The sequence below is a fragment of the Rhinolophus hipposideros genome (genome assembly GCF_964194185.1).
Source record: "Rhinolophus hipposideros genome assembly, chromosome: 11".
NCBI lineage: Eukaryota > Metazoa > Chordata > Mammalia > Chiroptera > Rhinolophidae > Rhinolophus > Rhinolophus hipposideros.
This window is the reverse complement of record NC_138057.1, coordinates 8,871,108-8,892,187: the sequence shown is the minus strand read 5'-3', so window position 1 is coordinate 8,892,187 and position 21,080 is coordinate 8,871,108. Positions and strand designations below refer to the sequence as shown.

General features: G+C 39.1%; 1 protein-coding gene across 2 annotated transcripts in view; it reads right to left on the bottom strand.

Moving 5' to 3' along the window:
* The window catches only part of LOC308504541 (zinc finger protein 248-like), a 40,762-nt gene continuing 19,682 nt past the window's right edge, over positions 1-21,080 (bottom strand). For both annotated transcript variants that reach the window (XM_081065365.1, XM_081065366.1), the window contains exons 4-5: positions 20,137-20,229; positions 1-8,908 (exon numbers count right to left, since the gene is read on the bottom strand). In XM_081065365.1, coding sequence (XP_080921491.1) covers positions 7,317-8,908; positions 20,137-20,229 — 1,685 coding nt within the window. In that variant the 3' untranslated portion in view covers positions 1-7,316. The remainder of the gene's footprint in view (positions 8,909-20,136; positions 20,230-21,080) is intronic.

Sequence of the window (21,080 nt, the reverse complement as noted above, 5' to 3'; positions counted from 1 at the left end):
GAGAATGCCCATGGCAGTGTCTAAAGGAGATGGCTGCCCCCAGGTGAGGGAATGTAGGGGTTTTGATTCTTTTTTTTTTTATGCTACGCAGAGGCCAGTTATCTTGCAGTTGTTCACAGTTGTGGCTGGCCCCTTCTGAAAAATATTGTCACAGTTGGTTTCCTCCAAAAATTGTCCAAATGTTGGTCAGTCCGCAAGGGTAATGTTTAATGAGAAATCAGAACTTAAGTGGTTAATCTTTAAACCTATTCTGCTAGCTCCAAGACTCGTTTTTATGAACTTTTTCTGACTCATCAGCTAATATTTCTGACTCATCAGTTAATATTCCTGTTAGCTCCTACACTTGGTCTCATTAGCTCTTTTTCTGACTCATCACTTACTTTCTGGTCCCTTCCTATCACACAAACGAGAGGTCAAACACTCACTAAAATGTTATCCTTTCCTTTTCCCCCTCAATTTCTGCATGGAAATACAGAGGGTACCAAAAAAAGGTACACACATTTTAAGAAAGGAAAAAACTATTAAAATTGTAATGCTTAATATGTACCGTTGACAAAAGATGAATACAACTCGTGTTTGAGTTCTGCAATTGCAAGAGGTGCTCAAAGAGGTTCCATCAACGTCATGCCACTTCTGATTGCGGTTAACTACTGCTTGAGCAACGCTGAGCAAAGTGTCCCCTTGTATCCTTTTTGTGGCATCCCTGGTAGAACTCATCATGGGGCATCATCTTTAAACTGACACTACAGGGCAAAACATGGAACTGATGACACACATATCAATGCCCAGCAATGGTATGAGATGTGGAAGAGTACTTTTTCCTTGGGAAGGTATTGCACTGTATGTATTATTAGAAACTTCTCAAAAACCACAGGGGAATTGCTGGAGCTAACACCATCGTACTACCCTCAAGGAAAAATGCATAAATCCCCTTGCATAACTTATATTAGACAGCAGAATTGCTCTTTATCATCTAGCTAAACAAGGTAGGGGTTCCTCTAGTGTAGACCCACTCCTATACTTCGATAAAACACCTCTGGTGAAAGAGACACGAATAGATAAAATATGGGCACAAGCCAAGAGATTAAATACAGCACGCACTGACACTTCATGGTTCTTTAGTACCTTCAACTGACTGCCCTCAGGTATTGCCTCATAGATCAGGTCTATTCTTCAAATTGGACTTATTGTTTTCTTATTACATAAATTTTTCCTGCTCTAAAACTTTGTTTTGTATAGTTCAATCTTATAAAGACAGCACTCTGACAATGGTCGGGCAATGTTTTGAGATAATCACTGAGGCCTCTGAGACTTCATAGGAAAAACCTCAAGAAAAGACAGATTATTTGCCCTTAAAGAAACATAAGAGTAAAGACTTCCTGTGTTCTGGGCCAATTGCTCAGGTGTGGCCTAAGGCTCCCAAGGAAAAATAAAACCGCGTTCACTTCTGTGTAGCACAGGATACACTGGGAAGAGGTCTTCCTGGCAAGGAGAGAACAATGATGCTTTGAATAAGTGACCAGTGTTGCTTTCCTATGATCGATCAGTAAGCGTTTCAGGAAAAGACGTCAATCAAAGGGGAGAAGTATAAAAAGTAACATGAAGGGAGTCACTTTAAAATGGAGTCAGAGTTGCAATCCCAGAGGAAGCTCCTTGCACGTCTGACACCTCAAACCTTTGGAATGTTAAAACTGGGCAAAAGAACCTTTCAACTGGGCCTAAAGCATCATTTCAGCATATGAAGAAAGCAGATATGATGACTACTGGCTGACATTTTAAAATATTCTTTAGAATTAGCATTATTATGGACTGAAAATTAAAAATATGCTGTAGAATTAGCATCACAATGTTGGCTTCTCAATACATATGGAAATTCCTTCCTTCTATTCATGGAATTGTTCCCCTTCCCTTTGTCATTGATACCCCTTGCTTTTCCTCCTAACTTGCTTTTCCTCCTAATTGAAACCCTCTCGTGTTTCTACCTAAATCAGTGCTTCACTAACAGCTATTCATTTGGATCTCAAATAAATGCTTGTTGACTCCCACTTTGGTCTTTTACTTTTAGGTTAATAGTCTATAAATAGATTTTGCACACAATTCAAATAATTATCCCAATAATTCATCGATAAAAACTTTAAGGCCATGCATGTGTCCATATTTATTGGAAGAGGGACAAGGAGATGGGATAGAAGAAATGTTGGAATCAACTGGACAATTTTCTCACAGCTCCTCTCTTATCTTTAGGTTGCATAATACATAGAAACGTGTGTATGTTTGTATGTGTGTGTGTGTCAAAGCAGCAAGCTTACAAGTTCCTGAGCCAAGGGACAGGTAAAATTTCACACCCTTTTTTTAAGTTAAATTAACTGATTTAACTCATTTTGTGATGAATATTGCTCAGTCTCCTAGGGGCTTTCACAGACTCCCACAGGGAATTCACAGGAACTGCCCAACACCTCCAGTCAGGGTACAAGGTTTATTTCTTGACTCTCCTTATGCTTAATGATTAAAGAGCTCCTGTACTTTGCATGTGTTTTATCCTGCGAAGCAATGGTGACCACGTCCCAGTTTCCTATTTGTCATCAAGTCACGGTGTTGGGCCACAGACCCCAGTGTCATTGTTAGAATGCCCTGCCAGGCATGTCACTGCCACTATTCAGGTGTCCATGTGGCTGTCCCTCAAAGACACTGACCAACCAGGGTTCCCTGTAGATGCCTCCTGGGGCACCCCACTTCTGGACAAAATCTCCAACTGCTCTCGACAGGATCCACAGACTACCCCCAATCAAGACTCAAACAAATTCCTCAAAACCTCTACCCAGAATTCATCAATACCCTATAAAAAAAGAGGCCCACCAAAGCATCAAGCTCATAATAAAAGGGCCTAATTGTCTCCCGTGCAGATCCAGAAGGCAGGCAGGAGAGAGGAACATTCATGTTTAGGGCTCAGATTACATTCTCTAGTGGAGGAAGTGGTGTTGGGGAGCGTCCTCTGGACACGTGCCAGCAAAGAGGTAAAACGGGAAAGGCCTGGGTTCTATGTCACTAGGACTCTACCTCTGGGTTTCCCAGGAATGGATCTCAGCCAGTTGGTTAAGTCAGTTCTACCTTGTGGATACCTGACTGAGATGAAATGAAATGCTATTCCAACCAGAATTGTTAAATCTTTATTTAAGGGAGCATAATATTCTAAATATTTTGGAACACTTAACATTTTCCAAAATACGAATAAAGGATTTGCTCTATAATGAAAACCTTAACAATGGCAGATTAAACATTCTCATAATCACAAATAAAAGGATGCTTTGGTAAAAGCAAAAAGGTATCGAAAAATTAATATTGGACACAGGAGCCAATCTGAATGCACAGCAGCTTTATCTCAGATGATTTGACCATCAAAACAAAATAAACTGATAACACTAATTAAGAATTATAACCTACTGTATTAAACAAGAATCTGAGTACATGCAAACAGAAATTAAAAATTCTGGAAAATGGAAAACTGTTTCATACCATGATGAGGACAGGAGGAATACTGGGAAACGTAACATGAGTTTGCAATTATGGTAAAAGTTGATTTGGGAAATGACCAGAAGTGAATGCTAAAATTTGTGAATCTTGAGGATTACAACATACAAAGTATATAGCCTGAGAGTGTCTTGTGAGATACTTAATGACTTTTGTGTGAAGACACATGGAAGATACCACATTAACCAAATAATCCAATTTAGTATCGCTATGCATGGGACCAATTAACAGCATGTGTGTCCTGGTATGATGTATGGAGAAATCCTCAACACTTCTTTTGTATTGCTAGAAAAGGTACATAACCTAAATATAATCACAAGAAAACATCTAACAAATCATGTTATTTACATGATTCATAACACAGAAGAGCCATGGTTAACAGCTACTGAACATTCATAATACTGTCAAGGAATCCCTTCATGTTACTATTGTGATACATACCCATTTATCACTTCTCACAGTCATAGTCATAGTCTGTGATAGCTAAGGGATGTCTAAGACAGGTGAGTTTAAGACAGATCCAAGCTTTTAACAGCTCAGTAGAGAACAAGTTCTTTCTTCCTTGCAAAAGTCACACTGTTAGAGGAGGAAACTCATCCACACAGTAATTCTTGAACCCTGACTCCTTCCATGTGCTATTCTTCCATCATCATTGTAGGGAAAATGAACAGCAGAGAATTTATCGGATGAAAAATTCTACATGGGACTTGTTTTACCACTGACAGTCATATTCCACTACTTTAAATTTGATGACATTACTGCATTAGAATGAAAGAGTGCCTGGGAAATTTAGACTAGTCATGGACCTAATGATAAAAGGAAATGGTTATTGGTGAACATGTAGTATACGAGACAGGTCTTTTATTATTAGGTTTATTATTTATATATATTTGTCGTGTCCAGCGCAACACAGGCAGTGAGGAGGTGAGAAGGGGCGGTTTGGGTTAAGTTTTTAAGAAAGAAACAAACAGAGACTTAATGCTGTTAAATCTCTCAGAAGGCCAGGGGTCTCTCAGTCTCAGAGGACTGGAGCCCCGAACAAAGCCGACTGAAGGCTTTTATTGACCAGTATGTAAAGGAGGAACAGTGTTTTATGACACGGTCTGTGAGACTCATAAATATCCCAAGCCAATTTATCTTAGTCTATAAACAGCCGAGGTACAAGGTCCCATTATATCTTACTTAAGGTAAATATCTTCTCAAGAGTCAAGCCTCTCAGATATTAGAGATAACTGGTATTCATTCTCCTCACTATATTTCTAACTGACAGCTGTTAGGGAAAGTCAGAGCCGGCAACAGACTTTCCCATGCAGGAGGAAGGGGAGACAAAGCCCTTTCCCATATTTGTTTAAGGCAGCTTATTGGGGATCCCCACTCGGTTCCGCCTGGCTTAGGTTGTATCTCCCGTGAGATATCTTACCCGTCTTTAGCTGCAAACCATCTTTTGGGGATCAGACAGAGGGACATAAAGTGTAAACACAAGGATGGAACAGAGTCCCAGAAAGGCACAATCTCAGACTCTTCTTTCCTTAAGGAAAGACATGGAGGGACAGTTGGCTAGGCTGTTGTGCGACTATATATATTATATCGTGGATTGCCTTCTGGCAGTATTTCCCAAATCCATTACCTTCAAAAGATTTCTTTCATTTGTCGATATACTATGAGGTCTCCAAGCTCTACGCATTTTCTCCTGTACTGAGAAGGGAGGCTTCTGCCTGAAGTTATTACACATTTATCACATTCCACATTTTCTTCATTGTGTGAATTATCTACTCTGTGAGATTGAATCTTTGACAGAAACCTGACACATTTTCATTACACAGTATTTCTCCACAGGGGAAATTTGCTGATGGTTGAGATCATGCAGAAGAGTGCCTATATTCATTACCTTCACAATGTGCTGTCCCCCAGAGAATTCTCTGATCTCCAGAAAGGAGTAAACTTATCCTTAGTGGCTGAAACACTGTGTATATATATTTCAAGGATTTCCTTCCAGTATAAGTACTTGCTAATAACTGAATGTTTGCAATCTCCCCAAATTCATCTGTTGAAATTTTATCCCCAACATGCTGGGATTTGGAGGTGGAGGGCTTTGAAGGTGATGATGTCATTAGGACAGAGCCCTTATTAAAGAGGCTCCGAAGAGAGCAGTTGTCTCTTCCACCATGCGAGCACACAAGAAAATAGCCGTCTAAGAACCAGAAAGTGGAGCCTCACCAGACACCAAATCTACCAACCCCTTGATTTGGGACTGCCACCTTCCAGAACTGTGGGAAACCAATGTTTGTTATTTAAGCCAACCAGTCTATGGCATTTTGTTCCACTAGCCTGAAAGGACTAAGACAGTTCTTTTATGTCTAGGGAGGAGATTACCGAGGAACTCCATGTTCTTCAGCTTAATAAATTGTGGTCCCTATTCTGACTTCTGCAACCTTTTCTTGACCTTGACTTGTAACTTCCACTACATTCATCATCTTTATGATGACTCCCCTGTGAGTTCTCTGATGTTCTCAAAGTGTGACTTCTGGGTGAAATAATTCCAACTTCCATAACATTTACAGGGTTTTGCATGTGTGTGAGTTCTCTTAGGTAATGCAAGATTTGATGTTTGGATGAAAGTTCTTCCACATTCATACAATCACGTCAAATTCCCTGTGAGTTTTCTGATATTCTCTGCGGTTTGACTTCCAGTGAAAATTTTCCCTACTTCTATAGTTATAAGGTGAGTTCTCCCTGGTGTGATCAAAGGAATCAAAATATGCCACACCAAATTATGCCAAAAGATTATTATCAGCGAAAGCAACTGAAAAACAGTAGGCAGAAAACCTTTTCACTCCACCTCCACGTGACAAATGTCAGGGCACAAGTCTCCCGTCGTAAAGGTGTTCTGCATCCCCTCTGTGGTATAAGCAAGAAGGGACAACTCGTATCCCGTAGATGATACCAACTAATATCTGCATAAACAAATCTTAATGAAATAACACTCCTCTCCCATTGGTTCCCCGAATATTTACATTCCTAGAACTTAGCACCTGCATAAGCTCTCAACCATTTTTTTCTTTCTCTGGACACTTGCTTGCAAATGTACTGTCCTTTTGTTTGAATTGCATATAAGCTTCCAGGTCTGTTCAGCTCCATGGAGTTTTCATTTCATTTTTCTGACGCTCTCCATATGCATAAAAAAAAAAAAAACATTTTCTCCTGTTAATGTTTTCAATTTGCAGGATCCCAGCCATTGAACCTAACAGAGTACAAGAAAAAGTTATTTTTCCTCCCCTTCGCTTTTTCCATCTGACAACTCTAAGATTTTCCCATATTGACACCTTCATAAAATTTTTCACCTTTGTGAGTTTTCTGATGTTTTTGTATGTGAGCCTCATTGTGAAGGTGTATAAATCACTACACTCCCCTGTGTGAATTGTGTCATAAGTTCAATTTTGAGAGTTTAGTTGGAAACAAAACCTTTTCTGCATCAGTTACATTTGCAGCATTTCTCCCTGTATGCAGTCTCTGACATGACGGCTGATTTCCAAAGAAAATATTTCCCACAATTCATACTTCCACAGGTTTTTCCCCTGCATAAATTTTCTGTTGTCCTTTGAGGTATGACATGAAAATACACACATTCCGTTTCATAGGGTTTCCCTCCTTTGGTGAGTGCTCTCATGTTTTCAAAGATGCGACTTCCAGAGGAGTTTTTACATATTCGTTATATTTACAGGGTTTCTCTCCTGTGTGACATTTCTGACATTGTCTGAATGATGAAAGCTTTTCTACACTCATTACATTCATACAGTTTCTCCCATGTGAATTCTCTGATGTGCTCCAAGGCTTGACTTCTTGGTGTAACTTTTACCACATTCATTACATTGATAGGGTTTCTCTCCTGTGTGAGTTCTCTGATGTACTGCAAGTCCTGCTTTGTGTGTGAATGTTTTCCCACATTCGTTACATTCATGGGGTTTCTCACCTGTGTGAGTTCTCTGATGTTTTCCAAGGCTTGACTTGTGGGTATAACTTTTCCCACATTCATTACATTGATATGGTTTCTCCCCTGTGTGAGTTACCTGATGTACTACAAGGACTGTTTTGTGCATGAAAGTTTTCCCACATTTCGTGCATTCATACGGTTTCTCACCTGTGTGAGTTCTCTGATGTTTCCCAAGGCTTGACTTCCTGGTGTAACTTTTACCACATTCATTGCATTGATAGGGTTTCTCACCTCTGTGAGTTCTGTGATGTACTGCAATGTCTGTGTTGTATGTTAAAGTTTTCCCACATTCAGTACATTCATAGGGTTTCTCCCCCGTGTGAGTTCTCTGATGTTTTCGAAGTCTTGACTTCCGGGCGTAAGTTTTACCACATTCGTTACATTGATATGGTTTCTCTCCTGTGTGAGTTTTCTGATGTACAACTAGGGATTCTTTCCAGGAAAAAGCTTTTCCACGTTCGTTGCAGTCATAAATTTTCTCGCCTGTGTGACTTCTGTAATGTAAAATGAGGGATGACCTCATACAGAAAGACTTTTGACATTCATTACACTCATAGTGTTGTTCCGTCCCCTGAGTTCTCTGCTTTATACCGAAGGCCGACTCAGAACTAAACGTTTCCTCATGTGTCTTATTATTACAAGATAGCTCTATTGTATTAGTTCTCTGTTGTACATTAATAACTGAATTGGAGTTGAAGTTTTTCCCACACTCAAGGGGTGGCACTTCTGTGTGACTTCTCTGATAGTCTGTGAACTGTGCTTTTTGACTAAAAGTTTTCTCTCTTGTATCAGTTCTGTGACGTTGAGCAACCCTCCGCAAACTGTCCCCAATTATATTACATTTATCTTCATGAAATTCACAGTGACTCGTCTCTGTGCTAATACTTGGAGAAACAAGGGCCAATTCATTACATAGGTTTCTTCCAAATTCAAAATAAGATCTCTCTTTTCTGTAAGCACTGTTCCATGTAATGAAGGCAGCCTTATCATGCAAAGCATTACCACGTTCATTACATTCAATAGACTGCCCCAGAGTAAATTCCTCCACACAACTAAAAGTTTGCACATTTTGATTGTAATCAAAAAATTTCTCTCCAATGTTTGTTCTCTCATTTCTAATATTGGAATGAGATGCATTAAATTCATCAGTCTTCTTTTTTGAGTCATTATGAGGAGCCAATGTGTAGAGATCCATGTATGTAGGCCGCACACTATCACATGTAGAGAGTATTTTTCTTGAAGGAACAATGAGCGTGCCAAGATTAAATGGTTTTCCTGAAACTGTCTCTTGCTCTGTAGTCAATGGTCTGTTGGTGGTGAATAAAATTTGACACAAATACTTGACTTGGTTTTCCTGGCTCTTCTCTAAATGATCAAGTTGGCAGTCTTCTATAAATGAGAAAGTTAAAAAATTCCTTATGAAATTTAGCATATTTTTAATTTAGAAAGCCGTATAGACATTTACCGTACTATATATTTCACAATTGGATTTCTTGCTAAGTCTTTCAACACTGTGGTAATTTCAAGTACATATTAACTATATTCTTTTTCCTGGAGAGGTAGGAGGCTTGCTGTGGGAAAGGGGAAAAATGGAAAACAACTTGGAGGTGACTATTGTATGTATATTGGCATTTTGAAATACAATTTTCAAACTTTGGTGTAAAGGAATGGAACGATGAATTGGGAACATAAGGTTTTAAGAAAGTTGGTCCTGTGGACAAAACAAATCAGAGAATGTCATGAGTTCAACAACAACCAAAAAAATAAAAAAATTACGGTCATTGTTTTTGGGGTTCCAGCAGAGAAAGGGTTTGGATTAAGGAGATTATCAGGATCTAGGTTCTTAAACTATCAAATGCAGATTAAAATGTTAGGATACTCATTAATCTACATGCTTCCACTTGGAGGTTCCTTTTTTTCATTCAACATATCAATACCAAAATAAGTTACAATGGAACAAATTTCCTCATATTTAAAGATATCATCCTAAAACCCAAGCTCTGATTCTCCTGGCAATCATTCCTCGGAACACAAACGCCAAGAGGAAGTGTAAAAGTAACAGGAGGAAAATCCATCTTTCTACCGGGATGGGATGCATTGCTCTAGTCTGGTAATGGTGCTTTGGTTTTTACTACTGTTGTTCAAGAATAAACAATTTTTGACCAGAATATCTTAATTATCACTTTTAAATATGGTCACTCATGTTTTTAAAACCAGTTTCAACTATGTCCCATATTTAACTCTTTCTACACACTTTTCAATATACCTGGTTTCTACCAACTGTGAGAACCTTAAGGGTCACGTTTCTACCTACTCCCATAATTTTTAAATATATCCCTTATGTTTACCTATCATTAAAAAAATATTTAGGGGCCGACACGGTGGCTCAGGCACTCCATGCTCCTAAATCCGAAGGCTGCCGGTTCGATTCCCACATGGGCCAGTGGGCTCTCAACCACAAGGTTGCCAGTTCAATCCCTTGAGTCCCGCAAGGGATGGTGGGCAGCACCCCTTGCAACTAAGATTGAACACAGCACCTTGAACTGAGCTGCCGCTGAGCTCCAGGATGGCTCATTTGGTTGGAACACGTCCTCTCAACCACAAGGTTGCCAGTTCGACTTCCGCAAGGGATGGTGGGCTGCGACCCCTGCACCTAGCAACGGCAACTGGACCTGGAGATGAGCTGCACCCTCCACAACTAAGACTGAAAGGACAACAACTTGAAGCTGAACGGCACCCTCCACAACTAAGATTGAAAGGACAACAACTTGGAAAAAAAAGTCCTGGAAGTACACACTGTTCCCCAATAAAGTCCTGTTCCCCTTCCCCAATAAATAAAAAAAAAATCTGAAAAAAAAGTGTCAAGAGGCTATTTAGTCCTGTGTGAAATTATTAAAAAAAAATTATATATATATATATATGTATATACATATACATATATATATATATATATTTGTATATTTCACTATTACCCTGTTGCTACCCATATGCCATGCAGGCACGTTACGCTTAGCTAAACAGCTAAGATGATGCATAGTCCACTACCCACTCCTGACCACCAAAATGATGAAAGAATTAAGAGATATCCTTCTAGAAATTTCAGTTTTACATTACCTGTATTACTTTACGTGTTCAAATTATCATTCCACAAATCTACAGGCCCACGGTATTTTCTACCATGGTCTGGTCCAGCCTATTTTCCTCTACAATGGTTCCTTTCAGAAAAACTATCTGGTGACCGGCCCGGTGGCTCAGGCGGTTGGAGCTCCATGCTCCTAACGCCAAAGACTGCCAGTTCGATTCACATATGAGCCAGTGCCACATGGCTCAGTAGGTTCGAGCGTGGGCTCTCAACCACAAGTTTGCCGGTTTGACTACTCAACTCCCACAAAGGATGGTGGGCTGCACCCCCTGCAACTAAGATTGAACACGGCACCTTGAGCTGAGCTGTTGCTGAGCTCCTGTATGGCTCAGTTGGTTGGAGCGTGTCTTCTCAATCACAAGGTTGCCAATTCTACTCCTCCACTCCCACAAGGGATGGCGGGCTGTGTGCCCTGCAACTAATAATGGCAACTGGACCTGGAGCTGAACTGCACTCTCCACAACAAAGATTGAAAGGACAACAACTTGACTTGGAAAAAATCATGGAAGTACACACTGTTCCCCAATAAAGTCCTGTTCCCTTTCCCCAATAAAAACCTTAAAAACAAAACAAAACAAAAAACTATCTGGTAGACAAATTCTTTTCTGACTTCCCTGTACCTCCAATTTGCAATACTCATTCTCTAGATTTCCTCAATATTTACAACTCAAATTAAAACATTACCTAACCATAAACCTAAAATTCCACTTATAGGATCCGCATTGCTGACAATCCCAAAACACTGATGAAAGTAATCAAAGAAGTTCTAAATAAATGGAGAAATGCACTATGTCATAAATTGGAAGACTCAATCTAGGAAAGATATCAATTACCAAAGTATTCTATAGATTTAATGCAAGTCCTACCAAAATCTGTAAGACTATTTATAGCCAAGCTTGTTCTCAACTTTATGTGAGAAGGAAAAGACACAATAGCTATAACAATTCAATCCAAGAATAGTCTTTACAAGAAATTTTGCTCAACAATTGGACCACCACAGGCAAAATAATGAATGTTGGCCTATACCTATGGCTTGAGATGTAAAGCATAAAACTACAAAATCTGAAAGGAAAAATAGGCAAAATATATGGAGACATAGGTCTAGACAAGGAATTTTTAGACAAGAAAAAAACATCCATTTTTAGAAATGCATTAAAATGGATGCCATCAAAATTGAAAATGTTGGGCCGGCCCGGTGGCTCAGGCGGTTAGAGCTCCATGCTCCTAACTCCGAAAGCTGCCGGTTCAATTCCCACATGGGCCAGTGGGCTCTCAACCACAACTCCTCGACTCCCGCAAGGGATGGTGGGCAGTGACCCCTGCAACTAAAATTGAACATGGTATATTGAGCTGAGCTCCCGAATGGCCCAGTTGGTTGGAGCGCGTCCTCTCAACCACAAGGTTGCCGATTTGACTCCCGCAAGGACTGGTGGGCTGTGCCCCCTGCAACTAGCAATGGCAACTGGACCTGGAGCTGAGCCCTCCACAACTAAGATTAAAAGGACAACAACTTGACTTGGGGAAAAAAAAAAAAAAGGCCTGGAAATACACACTGTTCCCCTTCCCCAATAAAATCTTTTAAAAAAAAGAAAGTCCTGGAAGTAAATAAAAAAATTGGGAAAAAAATTGAAAGACTTTCTACAATGAAAGACATTGTTAAGAGTATGAAAATCTGGCTACAGACTGACAGATAAAACGGGCAAAAGACAGAACAGATATTTCCCTAAGGAGGATATACATGTAGCAAATAAGTCCATAAAAAGTCATCCAACATAATTAGCCATCAGGGAATACAAAGTACAGCACAATAAGACATCTGCACAGCAATTAAAACTGCTAAAAATAGAGATAATAAATGCTGATGATGTTAAAAAAAATAGATCTCTCATACACTGATGGTAGAAATGAAAAATAGCATAGCCTGTCAGGAAAATTAGTGACAATTTCTCATAAAACTAAACAGATACATACCACATGAACATAAAATTGAATCCTTTCTTTATCCCAAAGAAATGAGTATTATGTTCACACAAAAACCTATACACAACTATACATAGCAGCTTTATTTACAATAGGAAAACATTAGAAACAACCCAAGTATCCTTCAGTGGGTCACTAATCACTGGCAACAATTTGGATAAACCTTATTGGTATTATCATTCATTTAAAAAAAAAAACAAAGTGAATCTCAAAAAGCTATGTAGGATTCCACTTATATAACTTTCTTGAAATGACAAAACTATAGTAATGAAGGGCAGATTAGTGGTGTCAAGGAGACATATATGACACGTAGGTGTATGGCGATGCAGAATTATAAATACAGAAAAAAGCAGAGTTCTGTTATGCTAATGTAACATTTCTGTATCTTAACTGTGGTCATACTTACACAAAATTACTCATGGGATAAAACTACATAGAGCTATACACTTGCACTCACGTACAAACACACATAAAGACGCGAATGAATGCAAGTTAAAAGAATAGCAAAAAGTGAAGGTCAGTAATCACCTAATTGACAGTAATGTGCCAATATTCATTTCTGGGTTTTGATACTTTACAACAGCTACTAAGACGTCACCCCTGGAGCAATGTGGTGAAAGGGGACACAAAATCTTTATGTTATTTTTGCTATTACTGGGAGTCTATTTTATTTCAAATAAAAAGTAATAAACATGCTACATCAGGTTTGTTTGATGTATTACTGTCATAAGAATTCCATGGGAAGACGGAAAAATCAAACGAGAGGTTCACATTGTATTACATTAAGTTTGTACATGTAAAGTATATTTACCAAAACGGTCATTAAACTCATCTACCAAGTTTTCCTGTATTGTTCAGAGTACTGGTAGTACTTTGCATAGTACTACCAGTACTATGCAACGAAAGTATAGTATTTTTGGCAACGAAAGTATAGTATTGTCAATTATCATTTCAGTTATTATCTTAAATGTTTACTAAGCCTAAACCTTACTTCTGTATTTACACCTCTAGTACCTTTTAGGTCCCTTTCAACTGGGGATGTGTTACACACAGACTTACTGATGGAGTTTTATAAAATGACATTTGTCTAGGCCCTACTCCAAACTTATGGAATCTGTTTACTTGATGTTCTTGTATACTAATGGGTATATTACTGGTGAACTATGACTCAGAACTATTACTATTATGTCAACACTTTCCCTTTAAAAAACGTTGTTCATACATTTTGATGAATCGAATGTAACATTCACTGACTTCTTTGAAAATAGGCTTATTTGATGTCCTTAAAGATATTATTCCTAAAATGTTCCTTAAAAGTGGGTTTATTATATTTTTCCTATCAAGGAAATAGTCATTTTCTTGTCACTGCATTATTCTTATTATGAACCCACAGCACACTTTTCCTATTTCAAAATTATTGGGCTGGCCCGGAGGCTCAGGTGGTTGGAGCGCCATGCTCCTAACACCGAGGTCCAGTGAGTTGTGCCCTCTACAGCTAAAATTATGAACAACAGCTCTCCCTGGAGCTGGCGGATGAGCAACAGGAGGATGGCGGGAGCTGCCGTGGGCTGCTGTGTGCTGCCATGAGTGTCCGTTGGCCAGAGTAAGTGTCCCGCAGAAAGCATGAGTGGTTCGCAGCCATCCTGAGTGGCTGGCAGCCAGCGAGAGCTGCTGTGAGCGGCCGACCAACGACAGCGCCCGACGTCCTCAGCTGGGGCAGCACATGGCTCATAATACCAGCATTTGTCTTACACAACTAGACTGAGAAACAACTGCTTGAACCTGAGTGCAGGGCAGGGGAAGTGGGGGAGGAGTGGGGGGGCTAGAAGAAAGAGGAGGAAAAAGGAAATTACTACCTTGATACTTGTCAGGAAGCTCTACTATAAGCTGAGCTAGAGTTCGTCTCATCAACAAAAGACAATCTGTAACCCTCAAGAAAAAGAGGATGCACTATTTCAAACTGCTGACATTTCAGTGAAAAGACTTACAAACATGATTTAGAGCTAACATCATTTGGAAAACTTTCAGGTCATTAAGGTGTACCTGCAGAATATTTTTAGTCAGGAAGGAGACAATTTCGTGAGGTTGGTTGGCAACACAAGATCCATTAGAACAAGAATTAATTACATGTATCTGAATAATTAATGTGTTAATTGTATATAATTGATGGGGGGACAGAAACTTGACTTGGGCATAAGCATATTGGATAGTGATTTCAGAGTGAATCAATATGAAATATGTCTGCTCTGGCTTTGGAGTTAATACATATATAATTATAAAATATTTATATTACCTGTTAGAACGGATTAGGCAGACACCATTCTTTTTAGTGGATTTACAGGAGGGGAAAAATGCTCTTTCAAGAACTGTATCTCATCTGGCATAGACTATGTGAAAAGTCTCTGTCCTGCGGGGCAGCCTGCGGGGCCTCCGGTCTCGCTCCCCACATAAGAATGCAGGATATGGCTAGGCTGAAAAGGAACACCCACTGAGCCATAGATGGAGTCATACCACTATATTATCTCTGGCGGCTGGGCTAGACACATGCAGCAGTAAACACAGGATCCGGAGTCCGCCACTCACTTCTCTGCCTGCCAACCAACCAACCAATCAAGGCAGCCCGACAGTTACATCAGTAGCCAGTTGGCTAACTGGTTACAGCTGATGGCCAACCAGTCACAGTTGATGGTCATTCACTACCTGAGCCAGCACCTCCCCACGTGGGGCGCAGAGAGCCTGGAAACTGCTCTCTGGGACTCTGTCCCCAGAGTCTCATTTTCTTGTAAAATAGCCATTAAGTGGATTGGCAGATTTATACAAAGGAGAAATTAAAGAAAGCTAAAATATATCCCATAGGCGCCGGCCAGGTGGCTCAGGCAGTTAGAGCTCCATGCTCCTAACTCCGAAGGCTGCTGGTTCGATTCCCACATGGGACAGTGGGCTCTCAACCACAAGGTTGCCTGTTCTATTGCTCGAGTCCAGCAAGGGATGGTGGGCTCTGCCCCCTGCAACTAAAATTGAACAGGGCACCTTGAGCTGAGCTGCCGCTGAGCTCCCGGATGGCTCAGTTGGTTGGAGCACGTCCTCTCAACCACAAGCTTGCCGGTTGGACTCCCACACAGGATGGTGGGCTGCGCCCCCTGCAACTAGCAACGGCAACTGGACTTGGAGCTGAGCTGCGCCCTCCACAACAAGGACTCAAAGGACAACAACTTGAAGCTGAACAGCACCCTCCACAACTAAGATTGAAAGGACAACAACTTGACTTGGAAAAAAAACCTGGAAGTACACACTGTTCCCCAATAAAGTCCTGTATTCCTTCCCCCATAAAAAAAAAAGTCTTAAAAAAAATGTATATCCCATGATTCTTTAATACTAGTAGGAGTCTTAGCGTAAATTTAATGTGTAGTAAATTTTAAAAAATGAGACCTTCCCTTGTGGCCAGGAATGATCAGAAATTTAATAAATTTAATGACCTATATACAAAAAGCATACAATAATGGAGAGTGTGAGGTAGGGAAGAATGTCACAAGGATTTCTGACACTTAGAAAACTGGATCATATAAGGTCTGCTAACAAGGTAGGCAACATAAACATATCTGATAAGGCAACAGGGGTTCAGAATGGCTAGTCACTAATATAACAAAATAAATTTCATATATTAAGTTATATATAAAACCCTACACTTACAAGCCATACGTTATTTTGTGAATTGAGAACAAGATGAATTTGATGCATTATGTAAAATGAACTCTAATTAGGAATAACAATAACCAAGGCATTAAAGAGCAAGACTCTAGTTTTGGGGAATGTTATGAAGACAGTGAAAATATGAAAAGACTGAGTACAAAGAAAAACTAAAATGTCAGAAAGTGTGGAAAGATCAGTATGAGAATGACCATGATGAGAAATCAGCACTGCAAGTGATTTCATGCTTGTGTTATGAGAGTAGAACAAAGTAACGATGCCAGAAGTGGAAAAATAAGGAGTTCTGAATTGTGAGAAAAAATTTCGTCTTCATTTTATCATTTTGACACTAAAGACACCATTTAACACTGAGTATAGCTGTCCTCAAGGTGGGATGAGGTCATCAGGATGAGATAAAAAGGGTTGAATTATGGGGATGGATGACACAGGCACGGAGGGAGTTACTGAACAAGAAGAGCAGATAGAGAGGACAGAGCTCAGAGACAGAAAAATTCAGAGGAAAAAAAGACTGGGAATCAAACTTTATTCACTCAAATATCCATTGTATGCATATTCCTATTCCTTATTGTGATTGAGGTATTAGGGATACAACGTTATCCCAGGCCAATGACATGTGAGCAAGCACTCAGGGAAGCACAGACAAAAGGAGGATCAAATCCAAGGAGGGACTCAGCTCGGGAATCATGATCAGTACCATCACAGGAAGCAGAGGATGTATGAGAGGGAGGAGTAGGCCTCTGAAATTTTCAAATAGGACACAGAAGTGGAGATTTTGAAATGTGAGTTCAGAAGTAAGAAGAGCTGATGAGTGCTTAGGGGAAAAATATAAGATAGGTATAGATGGACTGACTGCTGGAGAAGAAGAGAGCTGCTATAAATAGTGCGTTGTGAAAAGACATATAGTTAGAAAGTGATGACAAGATCTGAATTCTTCATAGAAACAACACATTTATGAGGAATGTATGTAACAAGTACCTCTAATTCATTTATCTGCCCCTTCCTAGCTGTTAGAACATGAAAACCAAAACAAATACACATAAATCCCTTTCGTATAAATCCACACCAAACTGAGTTCTGTCATAGGGTGGAAACTGGGGCACAATGCCAGTTTTCATATAAATGACTTTTGCAGCTTTCTACACTATCACCCTGTTCATAAATCAGTTGTCATTAGAGCATGCAGTTGTTTCTGGGCTCTGTACTGTGTTTCAAAGGTCTATAATTAACCCCATGCCAGTAGTATTCCATACCAGTTACAACAGATTCACAATATATCATTAGCATGTTAGAAAAGATCCTACGCCATCCTGTTCTTCAAGTATGTTTACCCACATGGGTGAGCACTCAGAATTTTAAAGTAGTATTCCATTCTATGAAGATGATATTAATATATGCTTTTATTTGTTTTATTTCGTGTTGCGCAAAGTTTTTCAAAATTTCCACATTTGTGCAGCTGTATTTCTACAGCTGTGCGTTGTGCTCTGTGATTTCTTATAAAATCTTTCCTTTTTCCAACATAGGACAGCTACTCTATGCATTTTATTTAATTCTTTTTATTCCAAGAACCATGTTTTGGCTTTTACTTAATTTATACCATTATAGCTTTCCAATTATTCAAGTGATATTTAAAAAAACAAAAAACTTCTGTTCTGCTTAAGTCTTCTCAAAATTCCTTGTTGTTGAAACTTTCCATTAAGCAATGCTATACCCATTCCCCAAAAGATGTATGCATGAAAGATTTAGTTCACCAGGTTTGGGGTTTTCTCATCCTGCATATTTCAAAATGATTGTTCTCCGACCAACTCTTCCGGGATAACTGGTAAGCCCATGGAATGTCCTGCCTGATAAGAGTGTGTTTACATACCTGGTGGCTGGGGCCACACCAGACAGTTCAGGCTCACACTGGGATTTATGGTTGGGGCCTTGGGCCTAACTGGAGGGGCTACACCCTGAGTAAAGAGGTCAAGCACCTAGGTGCTCAGGCCCTACATGACCGACCCCCAGTAAAAAACTTGTACACGAAAGCTCGGGTAAATTTCTCTTCTTGCCATACTTCATTTGTGCTGCCATACATCGCTGCTGGCAGAATTAAGCACTTTCCACAGAACTCTATCGAGAGAAGAAAATAAGAAGTCTGTTTTGGATTCCACCCTCTGTGACTTTTACTTCTGCTGATTATATCTGTATCTTTTTGCTATAATAAACTGTAAGGTTTAATACAGCAATTTGTTGAGTTCCTACAGACCTCTTGACACAGGTTCATACATACATTTTATACTTTTATAATAATAATTTTGAGGTACCCCTTCATGTAACAGATTTTTCAAAAATATATATGCATATTTAATTTACACATGGGGTATTTTTCTCACATAGTGTCTATAATTGCTAGTGTTATTAAATTATGTTAAATTACCATTGCAAACTTAATAGTTTGCTTCTAACCCAAAATATATTTATGTTTTGTTACTCTATTAACACTTCAGAGAAGGTTTACACTATATGTTCAGAGTATAGAGCTTAAAAAAACCCTTATCAATATGTATTACACTCGTATCAAAAAAATATGCTTAATATCTAGAGCAGGGGTCATCAAACTTTGTATGCGCAGCACCTGATGGTGAATATTTCAGTCACTGTACGCCATATAATCTCAGGCACAACTATTCAGCCATTTTGTTGTACCACAAAAATAGCCACTACAAATACACAAACAAATAACTATGTTCCAAAAAAAACTATTATTTACAAAAACAAGTAGCTAGCTGGATTTAGGTCAAGGAACATAATTTACCAACTCATGCTCTAGAATCTCAGTTGTTGTCCATCATGTTTTGTATGAAACCAGATGAGTATACATAGGTCTATTATATCTAATGCTTGCTGTTTCTCCTCGTATCTCTTGCAGTTTTTAATGAATTTTCATGATAAACTAATTGGCACACAAGTATCTGCAGCCTCTGTATTTCCTTTTTTAATTATCTTCATTAGCTTTCTTAAAGTGTCCTTTTATTACTGTACGAATCTTAATCTAAATCGAAACCTTGTGCAATAGTTACATAAATTCAGCCTGAATGACTTTATGTATATTCTCTGGATATTACACATTTCATATTTTAAACATTCAAAATTATTTTCAGGTACATCTCTTTCTTATAATCTCATACCATTTTCTATTAATAAGTGACTTTAACCCATTGATATGACACTGATATGACAGTTACGTCTCTTACTTTATATGCTATTTACATCTTAATATTCACATGTTGATTTTTTTAAATAAAAACCCTTTTCAGTGATATGTCTGTTTTCTTTGTATTATCATGCTGTTTTTCCTCTAATAGTGAGAAAGGTTGCATTTTTGCATTTATAGAAGCACATTTAGAGGAGTTACATTTCTCATTTACAAATCTTCCATAATTCGTATTTATTTATTAATTATACAGTACACAGTTTTTCCAACTACCCAACCGGTGATCAAATTAATGTATCACTTCTCTCCATTTTCTCTTAAACTTCAATTTTACTTGATATTATAGTCCAGCCCTATACCTGACTTTATACTAGTTAAATATGAATTGATTTCTGAGGTAGAAATGATATATACTGTATTACCTAATTGAAAAAAATGAAAACAATTACTTCGTATCACTTATGTTATACCTTCCATACCCACATTTTTTTGGATCCACTCATTTCTAAACTTCCAAAGGTGCCCTTTGTTTAACTGACTCCATTTTGGATTTAATTTTCACGAGATACTCTCTACCTGTTTTCCAAAACTCACCTGGATAACTCCCATTTAGAAATTTGTCCTCTAATAACAAAAGATCTTCTTGTTCCAACTTCAAGATCACTTCTGGTTTTATACAGCAATACCCTGTAAATGGAAAATAATTTAGGAAATGGGTTCACTGCAAGGGCTTTGATGATTCTAAATGTGAAAGAAGGTGCAGTTTTAAGACTGGCACAGGAATGATACTCACTTGACTCCTTCTTTGGAAGGTGAAAAACAAAAATATTTTCAGATGCACAAAAAGATCTCCTTAAAACCTTAAATCACAAGCTCAAATAACATTCAATTCTGATGAACCTCCACGTTTATAGCTACAGTGAGAAAGAGTGATGGAGATCTACAAAAGAGTCCCTTCAATCTCTGAATGGTTACAAACTAGTGGACACAAGTGGGGATACTATCCAGGGGTGGGGAATTACGAGAAAAATGTAGAATGAAAAATCGCCAAAGCACACACAGATAGGAAGTTTTATTTCCAGATTGGAGAGGAAAAGGGTCCTCAAAGATTACTCATGAGAAACCATAAAGGGCAGAAGACAATCCCATTTCCATAAGATATGTGGTTTGGGGACCTTCACTCAGCTCCTCATCACTCCTCACTGGGATACAAGTAAGAGCAGTAACGTTCAACTCCATCAGCCAAGTACAGGAGGACAAGCGTAAGGAGAGAGCAAGGCAGTGGGCACCTGGTGGAGGGCAGAGTCCATCCAAAGTCTGGAGCCATTTCCACCCAAACCCACCTGCCTGTGCTCTGCCAGCTCTGCTAAGCAGACTCAATCGTGCAGTGGAGCCCGGGCACTGCTAGCCGGAGACCTTGGTCAAGGGAGGACTGTGGGAAAATCTCAGAAGTAGAACAATTCCTGGGTCATGGTGGGTCACTGAGGAAAATCCCTACACAATGGGTGGAGAGCTAGGAAAAATCCCCGAACAAAGGA